Here is a 24,757-nt window from a genome sequence, read left to right as displayed (position 1 = left end):
GGTAGCACAGAGACAAGTCTCAAATGCTTATGAAATGGAGATTAACATAATCTAAACGGTAAAGGTCATGTAAAGTTGATGTAATAGGATGGAGCGGAATAAATCATAGCAAGGCCGCTCTAATAAGCGAGTTCGGTATTCCGAAAAACTGCATGGAAACATGGGATTTGTCAAAGGTAAAACGCTATTGAAAAAAAATCGAACGAAGCTCTGTAGATTCAATGAGAATAGTTTGGGGCAGATTTTTTGTCTTTTTTAAAGTTTGTATTTGTCAGGGGGCAGATAGAAGGGACAAATATGAGTGGGAGACACGGTGGGGTGGGGGGGAGACCGGATCGGCTCTCAGCAGCTGCACGCACACAGAACCGTGCCACATCCGCAGCCAGGATCGACCCCGTGTCCCTGGCGCCGCAAGCACTGGCGAACTGCCACTGGTCCGTCCCGGTCCCCCCCCCTCCCAACTCGAGTGTCCCATCCCCGACCGGGGGGCGGCCGGAGATGTCCGGATCGACGAGACACTGACCCATAGCCAGCGCAGAGAAGCACCAACCCTAGCTCACCTCCGCCTCCCTCGCCGGGCCAACCGACAGCTCGGACCAACGACACCAGCAGCCCCAGGCCCACAGCCAGCACGGAGAACCCACAGGCCCACAGGTCCACAGCCAGCACGGAGAACCCACAGGCCCACAGGCCAACTCCAGCCCAACCCCGCTCCAACTCCAGAGGAATCCGCCCCCCGATGGGCCGCTACGTTGACAAGTGCCAGTTCGCCCACAGCCTGGCCGAGCTGCGCTCCCTCACCGCCACCCCAAGTACAAGACCGAACCTTGCCGCACCTTCCACACCACCGGCATTTGTCCCTACCATGCCTGCTGACACTTCATCCACAACCCCGAGGAGCAAAGGCCCCGGCCTCGCCTGCGCCAGAGCGCCAGCCTGGGCTCGGCCTCCCCCGGCCCGGTGCTCGACTGGGTTGTGCTGTGGACGCATTCAGCCCCGACCTGGAGTTGGAGCTGGCCCGGACTCTGGGCTTGGGGCTGGGCAAGGGAGGAGGAGGTGGTTGCTGCTGCCGCCAACACCAACAGCACCAGCGGGCGATCCGCAGACTCTCTCTCTGACCAGGACGACTCCAGCAACAGCGACTCAAAGTCGCCCGTCTTCGACCAGGGCCGGCGGCTGCCCATCTTCAGCAGGATCTCGGTGTCGGACTGAGGAGGTGGAGGTGGAGGGTCGCCGGCCAACCTGGTGGAACAGGCAGAGCCGAGCTGGAGCCAGCGGCTGCAGCGCCGGCTGCAAGTCCAGGGCCGCCCCGCCAGCCCAGGGCCACCCCGGACACCTCCGGACAGGGACAGGACACCGGGGATGGGACCGAGACGGCTCAGCAGCATCTCAACAGCACCAGCAGCGACGGAGAGCCGGGCCAGACCCCGACCATTGACGAAACGCAAGCATGCGCATAATGCAGTACCACCGTTGCCGAGACTGCTTTTCGCTTGTGACCTATGACCTGGGCATGCGCAGTCGGAATACCGAACTCGCTTTTTGAGTAATAAAGTTGTCCACCTTGCTTTTGCACTCACCAGTAGCAACGTGAACACTTCTGTAGCTTTTGCAGGCCTACAATGTTGTCACTGAGTAAATGTACCTCAAATAAAAATTCTCTTGCCCAAGTGAACAAGTGCTGCTAATTCTATCAATGCCATTTCATTCCTCCTTTAAGCACAGTTTTAAAGCCAAAAAATAGGAAATTTGCAATTGAAGGGAGCTTAACATCCCTGTCAACATTTGGACATAAATCAATCAACCTTTGTCAACAGAAGCTGACTTGGTCTTTTCAGCACTGATAACAACAGTCTATTTCTTTGGGAACTATCTGCGTGGAGCAATTCACTGGTGTCACAGCATGCTCAGCAACTTCTGCAACAGATGCCTTGCTACACTGGTTCTACAATAAATCAACTGTAATATTGTGCGCAGTGTAGACTGTGGATTGACAAAGTGGAATGCTATTTTTACTGTCACAAATACCCTTGTGGAGTATGCCACAAACATCAAGTGCAATAATCAGGATTCACATCATTATGTAACACTGAGCACAATCCATCTTATGTTTTACAAAAGTCTCCAATTTACTCTGTCTGCATCTGACAATTTTATCCCGGCTATTTATTGATCAGCTATGTAAGGGAATATGCCCCTGACAACTGACCTTATTGAACTGTTTGCAGCATGGGACTCTCAATCTCCAATACCAGGCTGTGCACAATTTTGAACTGGGTAAAAAGGAGCACAATAGTTCCAAACTCAAACCTTGGACGTTGCAGTGCACCCCAACCCCAAAGCACATAGAATAGCAACTTGGGTCATGCACAAAATGCACAAAATGCTGTCAGCCTCCATGATGGATATTTTAAATGAGAGCAGGATGTAATAACATTGGATACATGGGGAATTATCCAACTCCCTCATCAAGACAAACACTGACCAAAGAAGGAGATAGAGAGATTAGTAGTATTGTATCAAAACAACAATCCCTCCCTCAACAAATGTCAACAAAACCAAGAAGCCGGTCATCGACTTTAGGAAGTGGGGTTGTGTACATCAATGATGCTGCAGTGAAGATGGTCAACAACATGTTCCACTGCTTAAATATCACCAACAATTTGTCCTGGTCCAACCACAGGGATGCTGCAGCAAAGAAAGTATGGCTAGAGTGACAGGGGGTGGGAACCAGAGTAGACGGTCAGTAAATGGAAGAACTGATGAGAAAGCAGTGGGGTATGATCAGTAAGTCGCAAAGAAAGAACAGGCAAGGAATGGCTAAGCAATACGTTTGAACCAATGAGCTGGAGTGCTCATTTCAATGTAAAAGTATGTTAAATAGATGAACTTGGATGAGTGCTTGGAACTACGTTGTTGTTGCAGTTACTGAGAACTGGTTGCATGAGGGACTGGACTGGCAGCTCAATGTTCTAGGGTTTCGAAGTTTCAGACGTGATAGTGTGTGAGGTAAAAGAGATAGAAGAGTTGCTTTATGAATCATAGAGACGTCATGGCGGCATACTAGAGGCTTCTTCCATTGAGGCAATATGGGTAGAGCTGAAAAATTTTAAAAAAGGCCCAATAGATAAAATTATACTATAGGCCTTCCAATATCCATATGGATATGGAGGAACAGATATGTAGACAGATTATCCGTGGCAAGTCAGGTATTACGACCTCAAATTGTTTGAGGAGGTGACAAAGTTGATCAATGAGGGTGGGGCGGTGGATGTTGTCTGCCTGGATTTTAGTAACAAATTTGATAAAGTCCCCCATGGTAAGCTGATCCAGAAGATTAAGATGCATGAGATTCACAGTGACTTGGTCATTTAGATTGAGAACTGGCTTAATCATTGAAGACAGAGTGTTATGATGGAGGGTTGTTATTCTGGCTGGAGGTCTGTGACCAAAGGAGTTCTGAAGGGATCAGTGCAAGGATCTCTACTGTTGTGATAAATGACTTGAATGTAAATGTAGATGCGATGGTAAATAAATTTGCTGATGACACCAAAATTGGTGGAGTTGTGGACAATGAAGAAGGCTGTCAAAGTATACAGCAGGATATAGATCAGCTACAGCAATTAAAGAATGGCATATGCAGTATAATCCAAGTAAGTATGATGTGTTGTGCTTTGGGCAGAAGAATGCAAGGGGGAAAGTATACAGTTAATTGTAAGACGCTTAGCAACATTGATGCATAGAGGGATCTTGAGGTCTGAGTCCATAGCTCCCTGAAATTGGCAACACAAATAGATTGAAGATCTTTGCTGTGCTTGGCTTCGATTGGTCGGAGCATTGAGTACCAGAGGAAGTCATGTTGCAGGTTCACAGGACTTGGATCCGGCCACATTTGGAGTATTGTGCACAATTCTGATCACCCCATTATAGGAAGGATCCGGAGGCTATGGACAAGGTGCAAAAATGATTTGCTAGAATGCTGCCTCGATTAGAGGGTATTAGTTATAAGAAGAGGTTAGACACTCGGATTATTTACTTTGACATATCATAAGTAGAGAGGAGACCTGACAGAAGTATATAAAATTATGAGAGGCATAGAGAGGATAGTCAGAACTTTTTCCCAGGGTGGAAAAGTCAAAGATTAGACGGTATAGTTTTAAAGTAACTAAATTGGACACAATTTAAAGGAGATATGCAAGGCAAGTTCTTCACACAAGAGTGGTGGGTGCCTGGAACTCGCTGCCAGGGGTGGTGGTCGAAGGAGATATAATAGTGGTATAGAAGATGGGCATGCAGATATGCAGGGAATGGAGGGATATGGATCACATGCAGGCAGAAGAAATTAGTTTAACTTGACATCATGTTTGGCGCTGACATTGGGGGCCGAGGGACATCTTCCTGTTCTGTTCTATGTGTAAGCCACAACAACGCCTCTACTTCCACAGAAGACGAAATAAATTTGGCATGTCTTCAATGACACACCATAGAAATCACTTGGTTTAAACCAGCATCTGCAGTTCCTTCCTACACATATGGTTTGAATGCACTCAGGCACAGTATGGTTTGCCTAGACAGCATACAAAACAAATGTTTTCCACTGTACCCATGACAATAAATAAGTCAACTAACCAAAGCAACTAAGCTAAATGTCGCCTACTTCCATTTACAACATACAGGCAAGAAACCAAATAATCAGTTTTAAACTGAGCATAAAGAAGGGTTCCCAACCCAAAATGTCATCTGTCCCTTTCCATCACAGATGGTGCGTTACTCCAGCATTAGTGTTTTACTCAAGATTTCAGCATCAGTTTTAAACTTGCTAAACTTGCTGAATCCACTTGCTGAATCCACTTGCTGAATCCACTTGCTGAATCCACTTGCTGAATCCACTTGCTGAATCCACTTGCAAAAAAAAAATCATGCAAACAGAGCAACCAATAATCCTTGTGCGGATTATTTACAAGATATTGGCAAGTCCATTGGGGGATACGAAATGCATTGGACAATAAAATGTAACTTTTAATTAACTCATAAGACCTCAACATTCCTGCTTACAGGTGATCCCTGAAGGGAGATGTAAATTGAATGAAAAATGTATATAACAAAAATCACCAAAACCTTGTTTACCGTTAATGTCTCATTTTTGATCATTTCCTGTTGTCCTCACACAGCTGTAGTACACTTGTAGTAACAACCCACGATTTAAGAAGGGAGGGAGAGAGAAAATGGGAAATTACAGACCAGTTAGTCTAACATCGGTAGTGGGGAAACTGCTAGAGTCAGTTATTAAAGATGGGATAGCATCACATTTGGAAAGTGGTGAAATCATTGGACAAAGTCAGCATGGATTTACGAAAGGTAAATCATGTCTGACGAATCTTATAGAATTTTTCGAGGATGTAACTAGTAGCGTGGATAGGGGAGAACCAGTGGATGTGGTGTATCTGGACTTCCAGAAGGCTTTCGACAAGGTCCCACATAAGAGATTAGTATACAAACTTAAAGCACAAGGCATTGGGGGTTCAGTATTGATGTGGGTAGAGAACTGGCTGGCAAACAGGAAGCAAAGAGTAGGAGTAAACGGGTCCTTTTCACAATGGTAGGCAGTGACTAGTGGGGTACCGCAAGGTTCAGTGCTGGGACCCCAGCTATTTACAATATATATTAATGATCTGGATGAGGGAATTGAAGGCAATATCTCCAAGTTTGCGGATGACACTAAGCTGGGGGGCAGTGTTAGCTGTGAGGAGGATGCCAAGAGACTGCAAGGTGACTTGGATAGGCTGGGTGAGTGGGCAAATGTTTGGCAGATGCAGTATAATGTGGATAAATGTGAGGTTATCCATTTTGGTGGCAAAAACGGGAAAGTAGACTATTATCTAAATGGTGGCCGACTGGGAAAGGGGGAGATGCAGCGAGACCTGGGTGTCATGGTACACCAGCCATTGAAGGTAGGCATGCAGGTGCAGCAGGCAGTAAAGAAAGCAAATGGTATGTTAGCTTTCATTGCAAAAGGATTTGAGTATAGGAGCAGGGAGGTTCTACTGCAGTTGTACAGGGTCTTGGTGAGATGACACCTGGAGTATTGCGTACAGTTTTGGTCTCCAAATCTGAGGAAGGATATTATTGCCATAGAGGGAGTGCAGAGACGGTTCACCAGACTGATTCCTGGGATGTCAGGACTGTCTTATGAAGAAAGACTGGATAGACTTGGTTTATACTCTCTAGAATTTAGGAGATTGAGAGGGGATCTTATAGAAACTTACAAAATTCTTAAGTGGTTGGACAGGCTAGATGCAGGAAGATTGTTCCCGATGCTAGGGAAGTCCAGGACAAGGGGTCACAGCTTAAGGATAAGGGGGGAAATCCTTTAAAACCGAGAGGAGAAGAACTTTTTTCACACAGAGAGTGGTGAATCTCTGGAACTCTCTGCCACAGAGGGTAGTTGAGGCCAGTTCATTGGCTATATTTAAGAGGGAGTTAGATGTGGCCCTTGTGGCTAAGGGGATCAGGGGGTATGGAGAGAAGGCAGGTACGGGATACTGAGTTGGATGATCAGCCATAATCATATTGAACGGCGGTGCAGGCTCGAAGGGCCGAATGGCCTACTCCTGCACCTAATTTCTATGTTTCTATGTTTCTATGTAAATTGGTGCAAAATTACATTCAACAAGTCATTTAATTTGTGGGCTGACAAGTAGGTGACATTTTCAAAGCCTGTATATACTTTCTAACCACACTTCGTCTGTGATTTAAAGCCATTAGATTTTGGGGAAGTGATTTTAAGGGAAGTGATCCATCACCCACACAGGGTCCAGGCTGATATCAGACTATCCCCCAGAGCAGCTACAACTGGATAGTAACCATGGCATTGTCAGTGTCATTTACATACTTTGAACATACAAATATAAACTGATCTCCTCCGAGTCAAGTCACACTGTGGTGAAACATATACAGTAACAACTGGTTGTGAAGTAATAGTAGTTCACAGAGACTCGCCCTTCACAACTTTCATTACTTCATAAAGAACTCATTAGCAACTCACCGCAAAAAAAAAAACTGTTGGAGGAACTCAAGCAGCATCTGTGGAGGTTAAGGAATGGTTCACGTTTCAGGTCAAGGCCCCACTTCAGGGAACACATCAGGGCCTCTTCTTTTTAGCTCCACGTTCCAGAAACTGCAGGCTCTTGTGCCTCCTTTAACAATTTATAACCAGCTAAACAAAATATTCATGAAACAGTGCTTATTCAGAACCAAAAAGCAGTATGTTAACATCTGTACTGCGTCGTATACCACCTCCCTCTTGATTAATGGGTTCTTGCTCGACAAAGAATATCAGACTTCTGATTTTCAGCATGGTTGCAAGTTTAGAGGAGGTGAGGCATGGGCATAAGCAAAAATATTCCAAACTCCACTCCACACAAATACATTTTCAGCAGAGGTCACAGGCCTGCAATCACTGCCTTGATTTCCTGTGCAGATGTCCACATATAAAAAAACTTGAAAATGATATGGTATCTTTCAGATCTGTGTCAGGATGTACCAAAGCACCTTAGAACCAATGAAATATATTTTGACGACTCGTTACTTTGTAATATGATCCATTTGTACAAAGCAAGCTCCTCCAAATGTCCAGATATTCTTTTTTAGCAAGATTGAGCAAAGGATAAATATTAGTTAGGGAATTTCACAAACAGCACCAGTGTATTTATCCATTAAGCCATGGGAAATCTTCACAGTAATCTTAAAAAAAACATTACACCAAAGAAGGTACAATGTACACTTGACAGCTTTCCTGTATAATGCGGCAGCAAGGAATGCTCATAATAAATACAAACAGCTCAGTTAATTTGCACCTTTAAATCCCACTGCTTATCATTGGTAACTTCAAAAACGTAGCTTGTCATTGGCATAACAAAAGGATGTAGTATGCAATCAATTTAGCAAACAAGTTATATAACTCTCGTCATGTAATTATCAGTCACAACAAGAATATATGCAATGCAAGAGTGATTTCCCAACATCTTTAAATGAGCATATTCACTGTGTTGGTGTTCTCTGACAGTTCATCTTAATGATATGTCCCGATTACCTGCTAAACTAAACTGAATAATAAAGCCCCTTCATGACGTCTGCTAATTTAGTAGAATTCAGCCAGTGTTAAATGTGATACTGATGGCCCTCAGCAATCTACCAATAACCATTACCACTTATATGCAAAGTGCCTTATTTGAAATATATGTGCCCCACCTTGACCTTGACCCACCAATAGGTGAACATAATTAAGAAGGGGGGAAAAAATCAACAAGGAAACTCAATTAGATTCTTATATTTCTTTTCTGTCCACACCTCTGATCTGTAAGGTCAAAAAAATAAAAGTTACTGAATCTCTAGTCATGATGATATTAAGAACCAAAAGGCTAGACTTCAACATAAAATACCAGATATCTGGTTTATCAAGTTTATCACCCTTTGTGTGAAAAAGTTACCCCTCAGATTCCTATTAAATCTTTTACTCTTCACCTTAAACTATGTCCTCTAGTCCTCGATTCACCTACTCTGGGCAAGAGACCCTAATGTGCATCTACCCAATCTACTGCTTTCATGATTGTATCAAAATAAATGAAATAGTAAAACCTTGAATATACTATCCTTCTTGTAATCTTTAGATACCTGCATTGTTGCCTCTACGATATATCCCAATGCTTTATAGGTGACGAAATTTCCACATACTTATTGAAGAGTTCTTCCTCAAACTTAAATGAAGCAGGCACAGGACCTGAAGCTCTTATCCATCTCCGGTTATGTGAAGAGCAAAAGATTAGTGAAGACAAATGTAGGTTCCTTACAGTCAGAAACGGGTGAATTTATAATGGGAAACAAGGAAATGGCAGAACAGTTAAACTAGTACATTGGTTCTGCCTTCACTAAGGAAGACACAAACAATCTCCCAGAAATACTAGTGGACCGAGGATCGAGTGGGAGGGAGGAACTGCAGGGAGTCAACATTAGTCAGGAAATGGCATTAGGTAAACTGTTGGGACTGATGGCAGATAAATCCCCAGGGCCTGATGGTCGGCATCCCAGAGTACTCAAGGAGGTTGCCCTAGAACTCGTGAATGCATTGGTGATCATTTTCCAATGTTCTCTCGACTCTGGATCAGTTCCTGTGGACTGGAGGGTAGCCAATGCAACCCCTCTTTTTACGAGAGAAAACAGGGAATTATAGACCAGTTAGCCTTACATCGGTAGTGGGGAAGATGCTCGAGTCAATTATTGAAGATTTTTGGAAAGCAGTGACAGGATTTGTAAAAGTCAGCATGGATTTTTGAATGGGAAATCAAGCTTGACTAATTTTCTTGAATCTTTTGCAGATGTAACAAGTAGAATGGATGGATGTGGTGTATCTGGACTTTCAAAAAGCCTTTGACAAGGTCCCACACAAGAGATTAGTGTTCAAAATTAGAGCACATGGTATTGGGGTAGGGTATTGACATGGATAGAGAACTGGTTGGCTGACAGGAAGCAGAGTAGGAATTAACGGGTCCTTTTCAGAATGGCAGGCAGTGACTAGTGGGGTGCCGCAAGGCTCAGTGCTCGAACCCCAGTTATTTACAATATATATTAATGATTTAGACGGGAGAATTAAATTTAACATCTCCAAGTTTGCGGATGACACAAAGCTGGGTGGCAGAGTGAGCTGTGGGGAGGATGCTATGGGGCTGCAGGGTGACTTAGATAGGTTGGATGAGTGGGAAGATGCAGTATAATGTGGATAAATGTGAGGTTATCCACTTTGATGGCAAGAACAGGAAGGCAGATTATTATCTGAATGGTGTAAGAAAGAACTGCAGATAATGGTTTAAACCGAAGATAGACACAAAAAGCTGGGGTAACTCAGTGGGACAGGCAGCATCTCTGGAGAGAAGGAATGGGTGCCATTTCAGGTCGAGACCCTTCTACAGAATGGTGTCAGATTAGGAAAAGGGGAGGTGCAACAAGACCTGGGTGTCCTTGTACATCAGTCACTGAAAGTAAGCATGCAGGCATAGCAGGCAGTGAAGAAAGCTAATGGCATATTGGTCTTCATAACAAGAGTATAGGAGCAAAGAGGTCCTTCTGCAGTTGTACAGGGCCCTGGTGAGACCACACCTGGAGTATTGTGTGCAGTTTTGCTCCTAATTTGAGGAAGGGCATTCTTGCTATTGAGGGAGTGCAGCGTAGATTCACCAGGTTAATTCCCGGGATGGTGGGATTGACATATGAGAAAAGAATGGGTCGACTGGGCTTGTATTCACTGGAATTTAGAAGGATGAGAGGGTATCTTATAGAAACATATAAAATTCTTAAGGGATTGGACAGGCTAGATGCAGAAAAATGTTCCCGACGTTGTGGAAGTCCAGAAACGTGGGTCACAGTTTAAGAATAAGGGTTAGGCCATTTAGGACTGAGATGTGGAAAAACTTTTTCACCCAGAGAGTTGTGAATCTGTGGAATTATCTGCCACAGAAGGCAATTGAGGCCAATTCATTGGATGTTTGTTCATTGGCTATATTTAAGAGGGAGTTAGATGTGGCCCTTGTGGCTAAGGGGATCAGAGGGTATGGAGGGAAGGCAGGTACGGGATACTGAGTTGGATGATCAGCCATGATCATATTGAATGGCGGTGCAGGCTCGAAGGGCCGAATGGCCTACTCCTGCACCTAATTTCTATGTTTCTATGTTTTCAAGAGACTGTTAGATTTAGCTCTTAGGGTTAATGGAATTAAGGGATATGGGGGAAAAGCAAGAATGGGGTACTGATTTTGGAATTGTCATGATCATATTGAATGGCAGTACTGGCTCAAAGGGCCGAATGGCCTACTCCTGCACCTATTTTCTATGTTTCTATTAGCAACTAATCTGTTAGTTTTTGCTCTACCAGTCAGATTCTCAAACTTTTGAACCCTCAACCAGTCAGTCATTTTTGCATGGGTTACATACCTATTGATTTGTCAAGTTTTAAGTTTGTTTGCTTGCAAGTTGAAAAGGCCTAATTTAACATTATAGCCTCACTGACATCTGAATCCCAATTCAGAATGTCAAGCAGTTAGTATCAGCAGCTTGAGATATATGCCCAAAACTTCACGATGGACATGTACAGCAAAGGCTTGCGATCCAATGTAATAAATTCAAAGCACTTCCATGCAAATATTAATGGAAACATATCCTGGGCATGCAGAACATTGTGTAGAATTAATACATATTTACAGCCAGTTAAGGCACGGTAATGTCACCATTTCTCAGAGCCCTGGCACAGCAAATAATGTTTATGTTGGAAGACCAAAAGAGAAAGATTCCATACAGAATTTGAACAGGCAACATTTGTCAGAACATGGATAGGTGATGTTTCAAATCGAGATCTCTCTTCTGAATGAAGCAATTTCTTCAGGAGTTACATATCAGGACCAGGAATAATAAAAGTTAACCAGGCCCCTCCATTGGTCTTGGCAGCCTTGAATTGACCCACAACCAAGAGCAAATAGAAGGGTTCAGAGACAGCAGTCTGTACAAGGAGGATGCTACAAGGAGGATGCTGGACCCAAGTTTGTGCAATAAACAATGTGGGGGTTGAATGTGGGGCCTGGTCCGTTGCCGGGAGCGGGAGAGCGGTGGCAGCCGCGGCTTCTCAGGTCCGGTGAACAGCAGCTGGTGGGAAAGCGGTGGCAGCCCCAGATGTAGCGGCATACCTTACTGCAGGGTTGGTGGCAGCGTTGTTCTGCAGGGCTGGGCAGCCGGCTGCAGACATCAGATCTCCCGAGGCTGCGTGCGTCAGGGGAAATCCAAATTTTAATTTGGATAGTCGGGGGTCACCAATGTAGCGGCACCAAACGTGGTGAATAAGGCCATACGTCAGGCAGGTTCAAACTGTAGTTTTATTCAGGTGTTACATGTTACGTTGGTCCGTTAACATAATTATTATTGCTGCTGTAGCTGAGCGAGGTTGTTCTCTCGGGCTCAGCTACCTGTGGAATCCTAAGGTCTCGAGGTGAGATAACCTTAAGTAGTAGGACACACCCCCTAGCCCATGATGTTACGTGCCAGCCCTCGTACCTACTGATGAGGGTTCGACCATATACATCTGTGTATAGGCTGACGCCACAATGTTCACATTTAATGGTTGTTCCAACTTTTAAGTAGCTTCAAATGTGAAAATACAGATATAGATAAACAAATGATATCCTGTTTAAAGACTCCTGATAAGCAAATACAGTAACAATGACATTATTGAAACCAAATACAACCATCTCAACTTGGCTTCATCAAAACGCTTCTGTTATAAGGTCATAAGTGATAGGAGAAGAATTAGGCCATTTGGCCCATCAAGTCTACTCCCCCATTCTCCTGCCTTCTCCCCATTACCCTTGACACTCGTACTAATCAAGAATCTATCTATCCCTGCCTTAAAAATATCTATTCACGCGGCCTCCACAGCCTTCTGTGGCAAATAACTCCAAAGATTCATCACCCTCTGGCTAAAGAAATTCCTCCTCATCTCCTTCCTATATAAACGTCCTTTAGTTGTGAGGCAATGACCTCTAGTCCTGGACTCTCCCACTAGTGAAAACATTCACATCCACTCTATCCAAACCTTTCACTATTCGATAAATTTCAATGAGATCCTCCCTCTTCCTTCTAAACTCTTGCAAGTACAGGCCCAGTGCCGTCAAACGCTCATCATATGTTAACCCACTCATTCCTGGGATCATCATTCTGGTAAATCTCCTCTTGACGCGCTCCAGAGCCAGCATATCCTTCCTCAGATATGGTGCCAAAAATACTTCAAATGCGGCCTGACCAGCACCGTATAAAGCCTCAGCATTACATCCCTGTTCTTGTATTCTAGACCTCTTGAAATAAATACTAAAATTGTGTTTGCCTGCCTTACTGCCGATTCAACTTGTTTGTGCACCTTTAGGCTCAAGTTTGATTGGGGAGGTTAAATTGCATAAAAATCCATTAGTCACATTCTCTGCTAGTCCTAATTCGGAAGTGGGATGGAGAAATCAACCTTCAGTACTGTATACTGGATAGAGAACCGATTTCATGGAAGGAAGCAGAGATTAATGGTGGAAGCTTGTTTTTTAGACTGGAGGCCCATGTCTAGTGGTGTGCTTCAGGGTATTGGAGCTGGGCCCATTGTTGTCTGTGGTTTATATCAGCGATTAAGATGAGAATGTAAAAGGCACAATTAGTACGTTTGCAGTATCTGAGTGGTATACTAGACAGTGAAGATGGTTAAAACTTACAACAACCTATTGATCAGCTGGGAACGTGGTTGGAAGAATGGTTAATGAGTTTGAATGCAGAGAAAAAGTGCGAGGAGTTGCATTTTGGGAAGACAAACCAGGGCATAGAGAATGAGTGTAGAATAGAGGATTTATGGCGTGCAGGTACCAAGTTCCTTGAAAGTAGCGTCACTGGTAAATAGAGTGGTTAAGAAGGCTTTCGCTATATTGGCCTTCATCAGGCAGGGTATTGAATATAGAAGTTGGGGTGTTATGCCACAGTTGTACAAGACGTTGGTTAGGCCACATTTGGAATATTCTGTTCATTTTTCGTTACCCGTTATAGGAAGGATGTCATTAATTTGGAAAGAGTGCAGAGAAGATGTACAAGGATGTTGCCAGGACTTGAGGGCATGAGCTATAGGGAGAGGTTGGGCAAGCTAGATGTCCCATTCCTTGGAATAAACGTGGCTGAGAGGTGATCTTATAGAGGTGTATAAAATCATAAGGGGATTAGATAGGGTGCATGCACAGTCTTTTACCCAGAGTAGGAGAATCAAGAACTTGAGGACATAAATTTGAGGTGAGAGGGGAAAGATTAAATAGGAACCTGAGGGGCAACTTTTTCCATATGGAAGGTGATGGGTCTGCCTGAGCCCTAAGCCATCATTTCTGAAGGATATGAAGAACAAGCCTTTGATTCAACATACACAGGAGAAATATCCTCTACTAACCTGCCCCTGATGCAACATACTCTTTGACAATACATGCTCATAGGTAGACCCATAGAAACTTATAACTCATCCTGTTTCTCCAGAGCAATTCTCAGTGTGACAGATATCAATGCCAAACCTAACCACAGCTTGCGATGCACCAGAAACCCTTTGCTTGATTAATGACGAAGATGTGTGAGGATCAAGACCTCAGACCTGCACTGAGCCCTCCCCTTCTGTATGCTTCTGAAACCTGGGCTAGCTGTAGCAGGCACCTCAAGGCACTGGAAAGATATCCAAATATTGCAGTACAGGTGCACAACCTTTTATCCGAAGTTCCAAATAACGAAAAGCTCCGAATAGCGGACATTTTTTCGGTCCTTGAAGAAAGGTCCTTTAAGACGTTCACCGAGGGCGGCCCGCAGAGGTGACAGCGGAACCTCCGGTCGGTCCTCGAAGAAAGGGGAACTAAATCCCCATTCATAAAAGAGAAGGTGAGGGTATATTGTGCGGGAGGGTTAATAATTAACAATCTGCTGCTGCCTGCCCGCTGAGTTAATAAGTTCCCACGGTAGACTCACGATACACAGTGTATCGTGAGTCTTGCGTGGGAACTTTTTAAACTCAGCGGGCAGGCAGCAGCAGATTGTCGCTCCCTTCAGTTTCACCCCACCTACACCCCTCTGCTTCCCGGCCATGTGTGTGACCCCTTCCCTCCCCTCTCCAGCTCCCGCCCATTGCACCGGCGCGGGGGCTTTGCACTGTCTTCACGTCGGCGATGCCAGCAGGTCAGTGCCAGTCACCGGAGACGTCAGGACCAACGGGACACCGACCCCCAGGCCCACTGCAAGCACGGAGATCCCAGACACCCACAGCCAGCAGCAGCCCAGCCCCGTTCCAACTCCAGAGGAACACGCTCCCCGTAGGGACAGTAGCTGATGGTGTGCAAGGTACGTCTTGGTCTTGGGGTTGCGGATGAGGCGGCGCAGCTCGGGCTGTGATGTCTCCGGCCACCCCCCTGTACAGGAGCTGAGACTGGGAACTATGGGGTTGTTTGCAGTTGCAGAGGGAGGGGGCAAGGGCGGTACATTTCCTAGTCTCAGCTCCAGTCCAGGGGGGTGGCCGGAGACGTCAGGACCAACGGGACTCCGACTGCAAGCACGAAGATCCCAGAGATGCACAGCCAGCAGCAATTCTAGCCCAGCCCCGTTCCAACTCCAGAGGAACCCGTGTTGCGGATGAGGGGCCGCAGCTCGGGCTGTGGGCGAACTGCCACTTGTCGCTGTAGCGGCCCATCGGGGAGCGGGTTCCTGTTGGTCCTGACGTCTCCGGCCACCCCTCTGGACAGGAGCTGAGAGACGTCAGGACCACCAGAAGCCGCTCCCCGATGGGCCGATACGGTGACAAGTGGCAGTTCGCCCACAGCCCGAGCTGCGCCCCCTCATCGGGACACCGACCCCAAGGCCCACTGCAAGCACGGAGATCCCAGATCAGCAACTCCAGCCCAGCCCCGCTCCAACTCCAGAGGAACACGCAGAAGCTGATGGTGTGCAAGGTACGTCTTGTTCTTGGGGTCCCGCAGCTCGGGCTGTGGGCGAACTGCCACTTGTCGCCGTAGCGGCCCATCGGGGAGCGGATTCCTCTGGAGTTGGAGGGACAGGGAGACACAGCGGCTTTTGAGAATGGTGGGCAATCACTTCCAAAGTTCTGCCCACACAGTCAGTACACCTCTCCTACACTTGTCTCCCGCACTAAGATCATCTCGCAGAGAATGATCCCAGCCTAACCCTATTCTCTCCTATTCTGCAAGGAAAAACTACATTGAAGGCTCAAACTCGCGATCGAGTAACTGCCGGGATCTAGGCGCACACTCGCGACCTTGCGGATATGAGCCGAGCACTCTACCACTGAGCCAGCCGTTAAAACCTACGTTAAAAATCTTCCATTCCGAAAGCCGAAAAATTCTGAATTACGAAAAGTGTCTGGTCCCAAGGCTTTCGGATAAAAGGTTGTGCACCTGTATTGGCAAAAAAACGTAAAACTTACATCAGTGTCCTCTTCCAGGCTAACATCCACAGCAATGAAGCCCTGGTTACACTCAGTGGACTTCATAAGAAAGACCACATTGCCTAACACCAGACATGATATGCCAAGGTGGACAGAGGTAAAGGTTCAACAATGTGCAGAAAGCCTTCTTGAAAAGGAAAATACAGCATCCCCACTAACTCCCAGCAGTCTCTGGTCTATGACAGTTTGATATGGATCATGAGGCACAGGACTGAGGACCTCAATTCCGTGCATCATTCCTCTTTCACCCCCTATTTCGTCAGGCACTTCCTGCCCCATCTGACTCACAATGGCATCATCAGTCATTCAGAAAAAAAACGGAATTCAAGTTATCAATCTCAATGGACTTCCCAAGAAGACGATATTCTCATCATGACTGTGGACATGAGACACTGCAGATACTAGTGTAAAAAAAGATCTGGAGTAACTCAGCAGGTCAGACAGCATCTCTGGAGGACATGAATAGGTGATGTTTCGGGTCAGGATCCTTCTTCAGACTGATTGTAGTAGTTGATGGGGGTTGGGTGGGGAAAGAGTTGATAGAGGATATTATAGTCTGTATCAACTAACCTTTTGCCTGGCTTTGTCCTGCTCCCACCTATCTTCCCACTGCTAACAGTCTAAAAAAGGGTCCTTTGGAGATGCTGCCTAATCTGCTGAGTTACTTCAGCACTTGAATGTTCATCCAGGCAGTAGTTCAACAAATGTTAAGTATTCTTGGAAACTCCCAGTTCATGAAAAGTGCAAACGAAAAATGCAAGTCTGGCCTCTCTTTCTGTCGGTGGGCGATTGATTTGGACAAATTTGATGGCGAATTTAACTATTACTTAAACTAAACCAAAATTATCCATCTATTGAGCATTTTAACATGTCACAAAGATGTGAAGAATATAATAGTTATTTTTCTTCCTCTGAATGCAGCTCACAAACCTAATTGTGTTAGACATGCCTAACTGAAGTGTTAATGGATATAAGCATTTGGGCAACATCACAGTCAACTTTTTGTCAAGAAAAGATGCTGAATTGGTCTTTCCGACACTGAAAACAACACACTATTTGTTTGCAAACGATTGAATTCTGCCAGCATCTGCCTTCAGCAATTCTTTGAAATCATGCCCGAGAAAGTGCTGCACCATTTACGTTCCACGAACATAAAATAATCCAAAAGAAGCATTATTTTTATTGAAATAAAATCTTGATACGAGATATACCACCAAGAAAACAGAGGTAAGCCACCTCTATAGGAATATGTTATTGCATTTTATAAAATTGTGTATAAAATCAACTTTTTTAAATATCGGTAAAAAAATATTCAAGTGCCTCATTCATTTTCACTGCCTAATGTAAGTAAGTAAGTTTATTGGCCAAGTATTCACATACAAGGAATTTGCCTTGGTGCTCTGCCCACAAGTAACAACATGACATCAGTGACAGTTACGAATGACTCAGAAAACACTAAACATTAATAATAATAAAAAATTAATGATAAAGCACCATTAATCAAACATGTGAACCAACAAAATACCAGATCAAAGGGAGGCTACAGATTTTTTGGCTGTTTTAGCAACTACTCATGGGTAAAAACTGTTTTTATGTCTAATGTGGAACTCATCCAGAGACCAGGGAGGCTGCAAATGTAACCAGTGGTCTGTTCTGAGAGATTACGTGAAGATTTCAGCAAGGACCACATCATCTGTGCCAGTGGAGGAAAATTGGAAAAGAAAGAGAATTAGTACGTGCTGTGAGGCACTGTGCAGTGGGAGGCCTTCAGAGACTTGGGACATTTGTGATCAGTTCTAAAGTGGGAGGCACCTTTTCTTTTGCAAACAGACGTGCCGCACTTCAATAAAACTGAGACAATGTTCTTGCAGGGAGGATCTTTAGTGTGACTGGGGACGGCTTAATTAAATTAGCATGACAATAAACACCAGAATCCAGAAGCAGATGTGAAAGTGGTCGATGGTACTAGGGATGGATGAGGTAGAACATTCAATGGGCAGCACAGTGACAACGCAGAGCCTGACTCAAAGCACCAGGGATGTATCCAGAAATAGCCTACTGATTCCGCATGCAAGAGGCACCAGGTTTTGGCGCTATTTTCAAAATCCAGTCCACGCTCTAGATTTTATGTGGTGCCCATGCCAGGTAAGCTCTCCTCTCCAACCGGCTACCTCCTCCTGATCTCTGGTCTTCAGGGGATGGGAGGGGCCAGCTCGGTGGGCTTCCCCTTCCAGGCTGTGATCCGTCGGGTCCAATGAGCAGGGGTCGGCTCAGTGGCAGCTTTCTCCAGGTCTTGCGTCCTGCCAAACAAAGGCCGCGGCCTTCTGCTGCTGTGGAATTTGCGTGTCCCCTCCTGTGACCGCGTGACATTTCCTCTGGGTGCTCCTGCTTCTTCCCAAATTCCAAAGATATGTTGGTGGTAGGTTACTTGGTTGTTGTAAATTGCTCCTAGTGTGTAGGTGAATGGTAATTGCTCCTATGCTTGATAGAGGTTTTTAAAATGATGAGAGGGATAGACAGAGTTGACGTGGATAAGCTTTTCCCACTGAGAGTAGGGGAGATTCAAACAAGGGGACATGACATGAGAATTAAGGGACTGAAGTTTAGGGGTAACATGAGGGGGAACTTCTTTACTCAGAGAGTGGTAGCTGTGTGGAATGAGCTTCCAGTGAAGGTGGTGGAGGCAGGTTCGTTTTTATCATTTAAAAATAAATTGGACAGTTATATGGATGGAAAGGGAATGGAGGGTTATGGTCTGAGCGCAGGTATATGGGACTAGGGGAGGTTATGTGTTCGGCACGGACTAGAAGGGTCGAGATGGCCTGTTTCCGTGCTGTAATTGTTATATGGTTATATGGTTAGAATAAAAAGCGTGATTAATGCAGAATCAGCATAAATGGGTGGTCGACAGTCAACACAGACTGTGAGCCCAAGGGCCTGTTTCCAGTTTGTATATCTCCATATCCCTATGATTCAGATTAGGAAGAACTATATGGAATATAAAGATAGGTTAGAATGTATGTATGTAAATGTAGAAAGTATATGGAATAATGTTGGTGAACCACAAATGCAAATAGCAGTGTGGTAGCATGATGCAATGACAGGCAGGCCAGAGTATAAAAGGGCAATTATGTAAACAAATAATTAAGCACAACTAGCTAGCGTACTGTGTATATCTCTGGTCTTCGCATATCAAGGAGGTTCACCATGAAGAAGGGTCTCGACCCGAAAGGTCACCCATTCCTTCTCTCCAGAGATGCTGCCTGACCCGCTGAGTTACTCCAGCATTTTGTGTCTGTCAGTGTCCACCAGAATATGTTGCCTGGGGTGGAGCATTTCAGCTAAATGGGGAGACAGGAGAGGCTGCATCTCTCTTTTGAAAACCATTTTAATTCCTCTTCCCATACTGGGCTTTCTGTCCTGGGCCTCTTCTATTATCTGAGCGAGGCCACATGCTCAGGGACAGCGCCTCATATTCTGCTTGGGTACATTACACCCAATAGTATGAACATTGAACTCGCACATTTTAAGTAACCTCCAACCAACCCGCCACCCCCCTCCCCCTCCCCCTCCCCTTCTACTCCCCTCCATGACTTGCTAGCTTTCCTCTTTCCAGATTGGACTTTATTAAGGGACAGAAGTTTAGGGGTAATATGAGGGGGATCTTCTTTACGCAGAGAGTAGTGGCGGTGTGGAATGAGCTCCCAGTGATGGAGGCAGGTTCATTGGTATCATTTAAAAATAAATTGGATAGGCATATGGATGAGAAGGGAATGGAGGGTTATGGTATGAGTGCAGGCAGGTGGGACTAAGGAGAAAAAAAGAAAATTGTTCGGCATGGACTTGTAGGGCCGAGATGGCCTGTTTCCGTGCTGTAATTGTTATATGGTTATATTACTCCAAAACATGCCATCGACTGCCAGACATCGCCACACATTTCCTCATGAAGAATAGGGCAGCGTTTGGCTGCACTGGGCCTGAACTCATTGGAATTTAGGAGAACGAGGGGAGACCTCATTGAAACGTACTGAACAGTGAAAGGCTTGTATCGAGTGGATGTGAAGAGGATATTTCCGTGAGCGAGAGAGTCTAGGACTAGAGGTCATAGCCTCAGAATTAAAGGACGTTCCTTCAGGAAGGAAATGAGAAAGAATTTCTTTAGACAGAGGGTGGTGCATCTGTGGAATTCTATGCCACAGGAGGCCGTGGAGGCTTTTTTTTTTTAAGGATATTTTTAAGGCAGATAGATTGATTCTTGATTAGTACGGATCAGGGGTTATGGGGAGAAGTTAGGAGGGAGAGATAGATCAGCCACAAATGAATGGCGAAGTGGACTTGAAGGGCTGAATGGCCTAATTCTGCTTCTATCACATATGACCCTATATTTGAGTAAGGCAAAGGTGTGCATCTCATCAAAGCTATGTTGGTGAAAGCTACCACTGTCATAGGGATGGAGGAGAAAATAAAGAAAGGGTGCAAGAGGCCTTTACAACAAGCTAGGACGACAGTTCTTTACATCATATTTTGCTCCTGCAAAATAGCTTGTTAAAAGCACAAAATATTTTTTTTATCGGCACTTTCTCTGTAACGAATGCTATAATGCTGCGAAAATATATTCTGCACTCTGGTATCTTTCTCTTTCAATTCACTACCTGTTGTCCTTAAGTAAGGTTTTATTGCAAGTATATACAGTATGATTTGACTGGAGGTCATGCAGTTTTTCACTATATCTCAGTACATAGTATCAACATAATGAATGCAAGTGGGAATATATTAAAATTAAAAAAAAACATTTATTTGGCATTTGACTAGTTGTGTCCTCCCAAAAAGGTGAATTAATGTTAGAGTTTGGCTTGTGATACAGAGGCAACAGAGTTTTAATTAAAAGAGACAAAAGCGTTCAAAGAATTAAGCAGGAAATCTCTGGTCAAAGCACAAAGCAGCTCTAGTCAGCTGAGGAACTGTATAATTGTTTCCCCATTCAGAAAGGAAAATCAGTTACAATCAGGAAAAAATATCTTGCTTTTGGTTTGCATTGTTAAAAATTAAACAAAAAACAAACATAAAACCGGGAAGGGGTGGGTGGGGGGGGGAGGAGTGGGTGGCGAGAGAGGTTGACCAAAGCTAAACATGAAAAACCTATGGCTATTTAAACAAAATATAGATTCCGAAACCAAATGAACCACTTGCTCATGTTCGTGCTACTATAGAAAAACAATCACTTCAACTTCAATAATTTAAGCAGTAACCGAGAAAGGGACTTTATCAGAGCAAGAAACAAACACAACAGTAGCCCCTCAAGGTCAATGGCTGGAATAAATAACTTCAACAGAATCCAGTCAACAGGTGATCCCAGCAGTTAGCCAGAAGCAGCTTATTTGTTTTATTCATGAAATGACTCAACTTGCCCTCGATTTTCTTTCCTCCGCCCAAACTTATAAAATAACCACCTCCCCCAACGATAAACGAAAAGTATAGATACGTCAAAACCTGCCAACTTGAGACAATTTCAGATTTCTCTGCAATCAAAAGTGATTTGGGAATCCGAGGCAAAACCTCGCGAAGAAATCTAATCTCGGGTGTTGCCATCAGCAAAACATTCAAGAACAAACGCAATATTTATGACGATTAATGAAATCCTTTAATATTTAAATTATAGGCAGACTCGTACGACACGACATAACTTTATTCATCAGGAGAGGGTAAACTTTGGACGGTGAAGGTAACTTAAATTAAAACCGTAACTCCCCCAACCTCCTCCTCCCCACCCCAACGAGTTAGTATCCTCTGATGTGACCCAAGAGGAGGGTATGCAGTGGGACAAGCAATTTTTGACGGTGATAACGTGGAACATCTCTACCTCTTCTGTTCATGGGGCGAATCCTCACCGCCACCTTCACGTTGGATTCGGACATGACGCCGGCACGATGAAGCTTGCAGTTCCCACTCCGAGCAAAACTTCCTTCAGGCTCCCTTTTGAAACAGTCACGTCGTATTTAAATAAGATGTTGAATTGTGGAGGATCAGTGTCAGCAATGATACTGAATGTCGACGCAACCGGCGACCAACTCCGGATCTTCAGTAGAAGCTCGCAACTTTTATGTCCCGAGGTGATTTTGTTTGCTCCTGCTCAGGTGCTTCTCCTCTATCTTCACGTCCGTTTCACCTGTTCTGCTGCATGTTTCAAACCACGACACATCGCCATGACAGCAGCGAACCGAAGGCCGGCGGCAGCGGCCGCAGACAATTTTGGAGGCAGAGGGGAGGAGGAGCAGGAGCGGCCGGAGGGGATGAGCCAAAGACTTCGGTTATTTCCGGACGGAGGCACGAAGGATCGACTGTTTCCGGGAGGCTTGAAAGTGATCGGCAATTTCCGTGGCAACGCGAGGGATCGGCATTTTCCGGAGGCGACGCGAGTGATCGGCTGTTTCCGGAGGCAACGCGAGGGATCGGCCGTTGGCAGTTGGTTGGCAGAGGGAGCGCCGATCGGCTGGCGGACACAAAAAGCTGGAGTAACTTAGCGGGTCGGGCAGCGGTCCCTGAGAAAAGGAATATGTGATGTTCAGGGTCGAGACCCTTCTTCAGACTGAGAGAGAGGGGAAAAGGAAAACGAGAGATATAGACGGTCAGATGGAGAGAGATGTAGAACGAATTAATTAAACTAAGACAAGCAAAAAGTAACAATGATCACGGAAAGGCGGAGCCCACAATGGTCCATTGTTGGCTGTGGGCTAGGTTATAATAAGTTGTTCAGACAGTGAAACTCAACAAGTTTTTGCAAGTTTTGGGTGGGAATCGGCTGATTCCGGAGGATCGGCTTTCCAGAAAACCTGGCAGCGACACTGTTTGGGAATCTCCGGAGATCAGGATTGCCTTAACAATTGCAGTGCTATGTTCATTCAATGGAGACACGAAAGACTGCAGATGCTGAAATCTTGAGGGGGGAAAATAAATCAAAGTGTTAGAAGAACTCAGTCAGACAGTGTGGAGAAAAAAAGTTACAGACAACGTTTCGGGTCGATACCCTGCCAATGAACCACGTTTGATCCCGACCTCGGGTGCTATTTGTATGGATATAGCATTTTCTCCCTGTGACTGTGTGGAATTCCTTTGGGTGCTCCGGTTTCCTCCCACATCCCAAAGACTTAAAGGTTTGTTGGTTAAATGGCCTTGTGCCTGGAGTGGATGAGAAACTGAGATAACTGGAACTAGTGAGGTCGCATGATCTCGGTGTGCCAATCGGTCCGTTTCCATGCTCTATCTCATGTGACAGGAACTGAATTAGACCATTCAGTAACCAAATCTACTCTGCCCTTAAATCATGGCTGATCTATCTTTTCATCTCAACCCCATTCTTCTGCCTTCTCCTCTTAAGCCCCGACACCCATACGAATCAAGAATCTATCAATCTCCACTTTTAAAATAGCCATTTACAGCCTCCACAGCTTTCTGTGGCAACGAATTCCAGATTCACAACCCTCTAACTAAAGAAATCTCCAGAGAAAGAAAACTAAACCCTTTAGTAGCAACGTTACAAAATTTTGAGATTTTAAAAATCAAGTCTGTAATTTATCCCATCAGATAAAGCATAAAAATAATTTTAATTTGACACCTAATTCACTTCCATATCTTCAGTATTAAAAAAGTTATGGCCATTTTCATACTCGTAAATTAGCATCTTGTTCCCTATTGCTTTTCCATTGACTTAACTCAAAAGCTGTGATCAAGGACAGTCAAAAGCCCATAACTTTCTTAAAAATTAAGAGAACTGCATTTTCAGTTATTATAGATTGAAGCATTCTGAAACAAATATGAAACAATCTTACTTAGATGACGAAATTAAAGCATATAATTAGTTAGTTACCTAATTGTAGCTAATTACAAAATTCAATTGCTAGATCTAAACATCTATCAATTTCTTAAGAATAAATTAACATTTTTAAATAGCCTAAGTGTCCAAATAACATTCACACAAGAATTCACAATATAACATACATTTTAAATCTCATTGTCATGGATTTATAGGCCAAATGGAAGGAATTTAATGTTTAATACCTGTAAATTAATGGCCATTTAAATCTTCTTGCGAGTGGGTTTTTCTGGAACGCGATCATTTGGATAATTGCGGTTGCGGTGAATTTAAACCCCATATCGTTAGGAAAAATACTGCCGGTTCGTATGGGGAAAAAATCACCGTTTCGCAACATAAGATGTGAATTAAAGGCATCTTAAAGAGCACTTTTATACATAAAATAAACGGCTTTTTTACCTGTCCTGTACGTGAAATCTGTCCCCGTTGTCCGCTTTAGACGCTGATCTTAAAATTACTCCAGCGCTGAATTTGTCGGGCGATTTAAAAAAAATACACAGAATGGCCGTCGGAACAATTCTTCAGCAAAAGCTTGCACTGCAACAAAATACAATTCAGGACAAGATAGGAGTAAACCGCGTTTTAACCCCCCCCCCCCTCAAAGGCGCCAAAATCGTGCACACGGCCCGTGGCAGAACTGCAGTGCCGCTGAAGGTAAGTATTGTAACATACCTACCTTTAGTCCATTTCCCTCCATAAATGCCATTTGCACCACTGAGTTCTGACAGCAATGTGACAGAAGGGTTCAGATCTGAAACGTCACTTGTTCCTTTTCCAAAGACGGTGCCTGACCCTTGTTCCAGCACTATGTGACTATCTCCGGTATAAACCAGCATCTG

At 44.6% G+C, this 24,757-nt stretch overlaps 1 protein-coding gene across 4 annotated transcripts in view; it reads right to left on the bottom strand.

Moving 5' to 3' along the window:
- Positions 1-22,403, bottom strand: part of LOC129699434 (kinesin-like protein KIF13B) — a 181,054-nt gene extending 158,651 nt beyond the window's left edge. For 3 of the 4 annotated variants that reach the window (XM_055639207.1, XM_055639209.1, XM_055639208.1), the window contains exon 1: positions 21,909-22,403. In XM_055639207.1, the coding sequence (XP_055495182.1) occupies positions 21,909-21,963 (55 nt within the window). In that variant the 5' untranslated portion in view covers positions 21,964-22,403. The remainder of the gene's footprint in view (positions 1-21,908) is intronic. The other variant, XM_055639210.1, reaches the window with a different exon arrangement.
- Positions 22,404-24,757: the final 2,354 nt, after the last annotated feature.

Source organism: Leucoraja erinacea, chromosome 8 (genome assembly GCF_028641065.1).
Source record: "Leucoraja erinacea ecotype New England chromosome 8, Leri_hhj_1, whole genome shotgun sequence".
NCBI classification, from domain to species: domain Eukaryota; kingdom Metazoa; phylum Chordata; class Chondrichthyes; order Rajiformes; family Rajidae; genus Leucoraja; species Leucoraja erinaceus.
The sequence above is the reverse complement of the archived record's forward strand: the minus strand, read 5'-3'. Positions and strand labels throughout refer to the sequence as shown.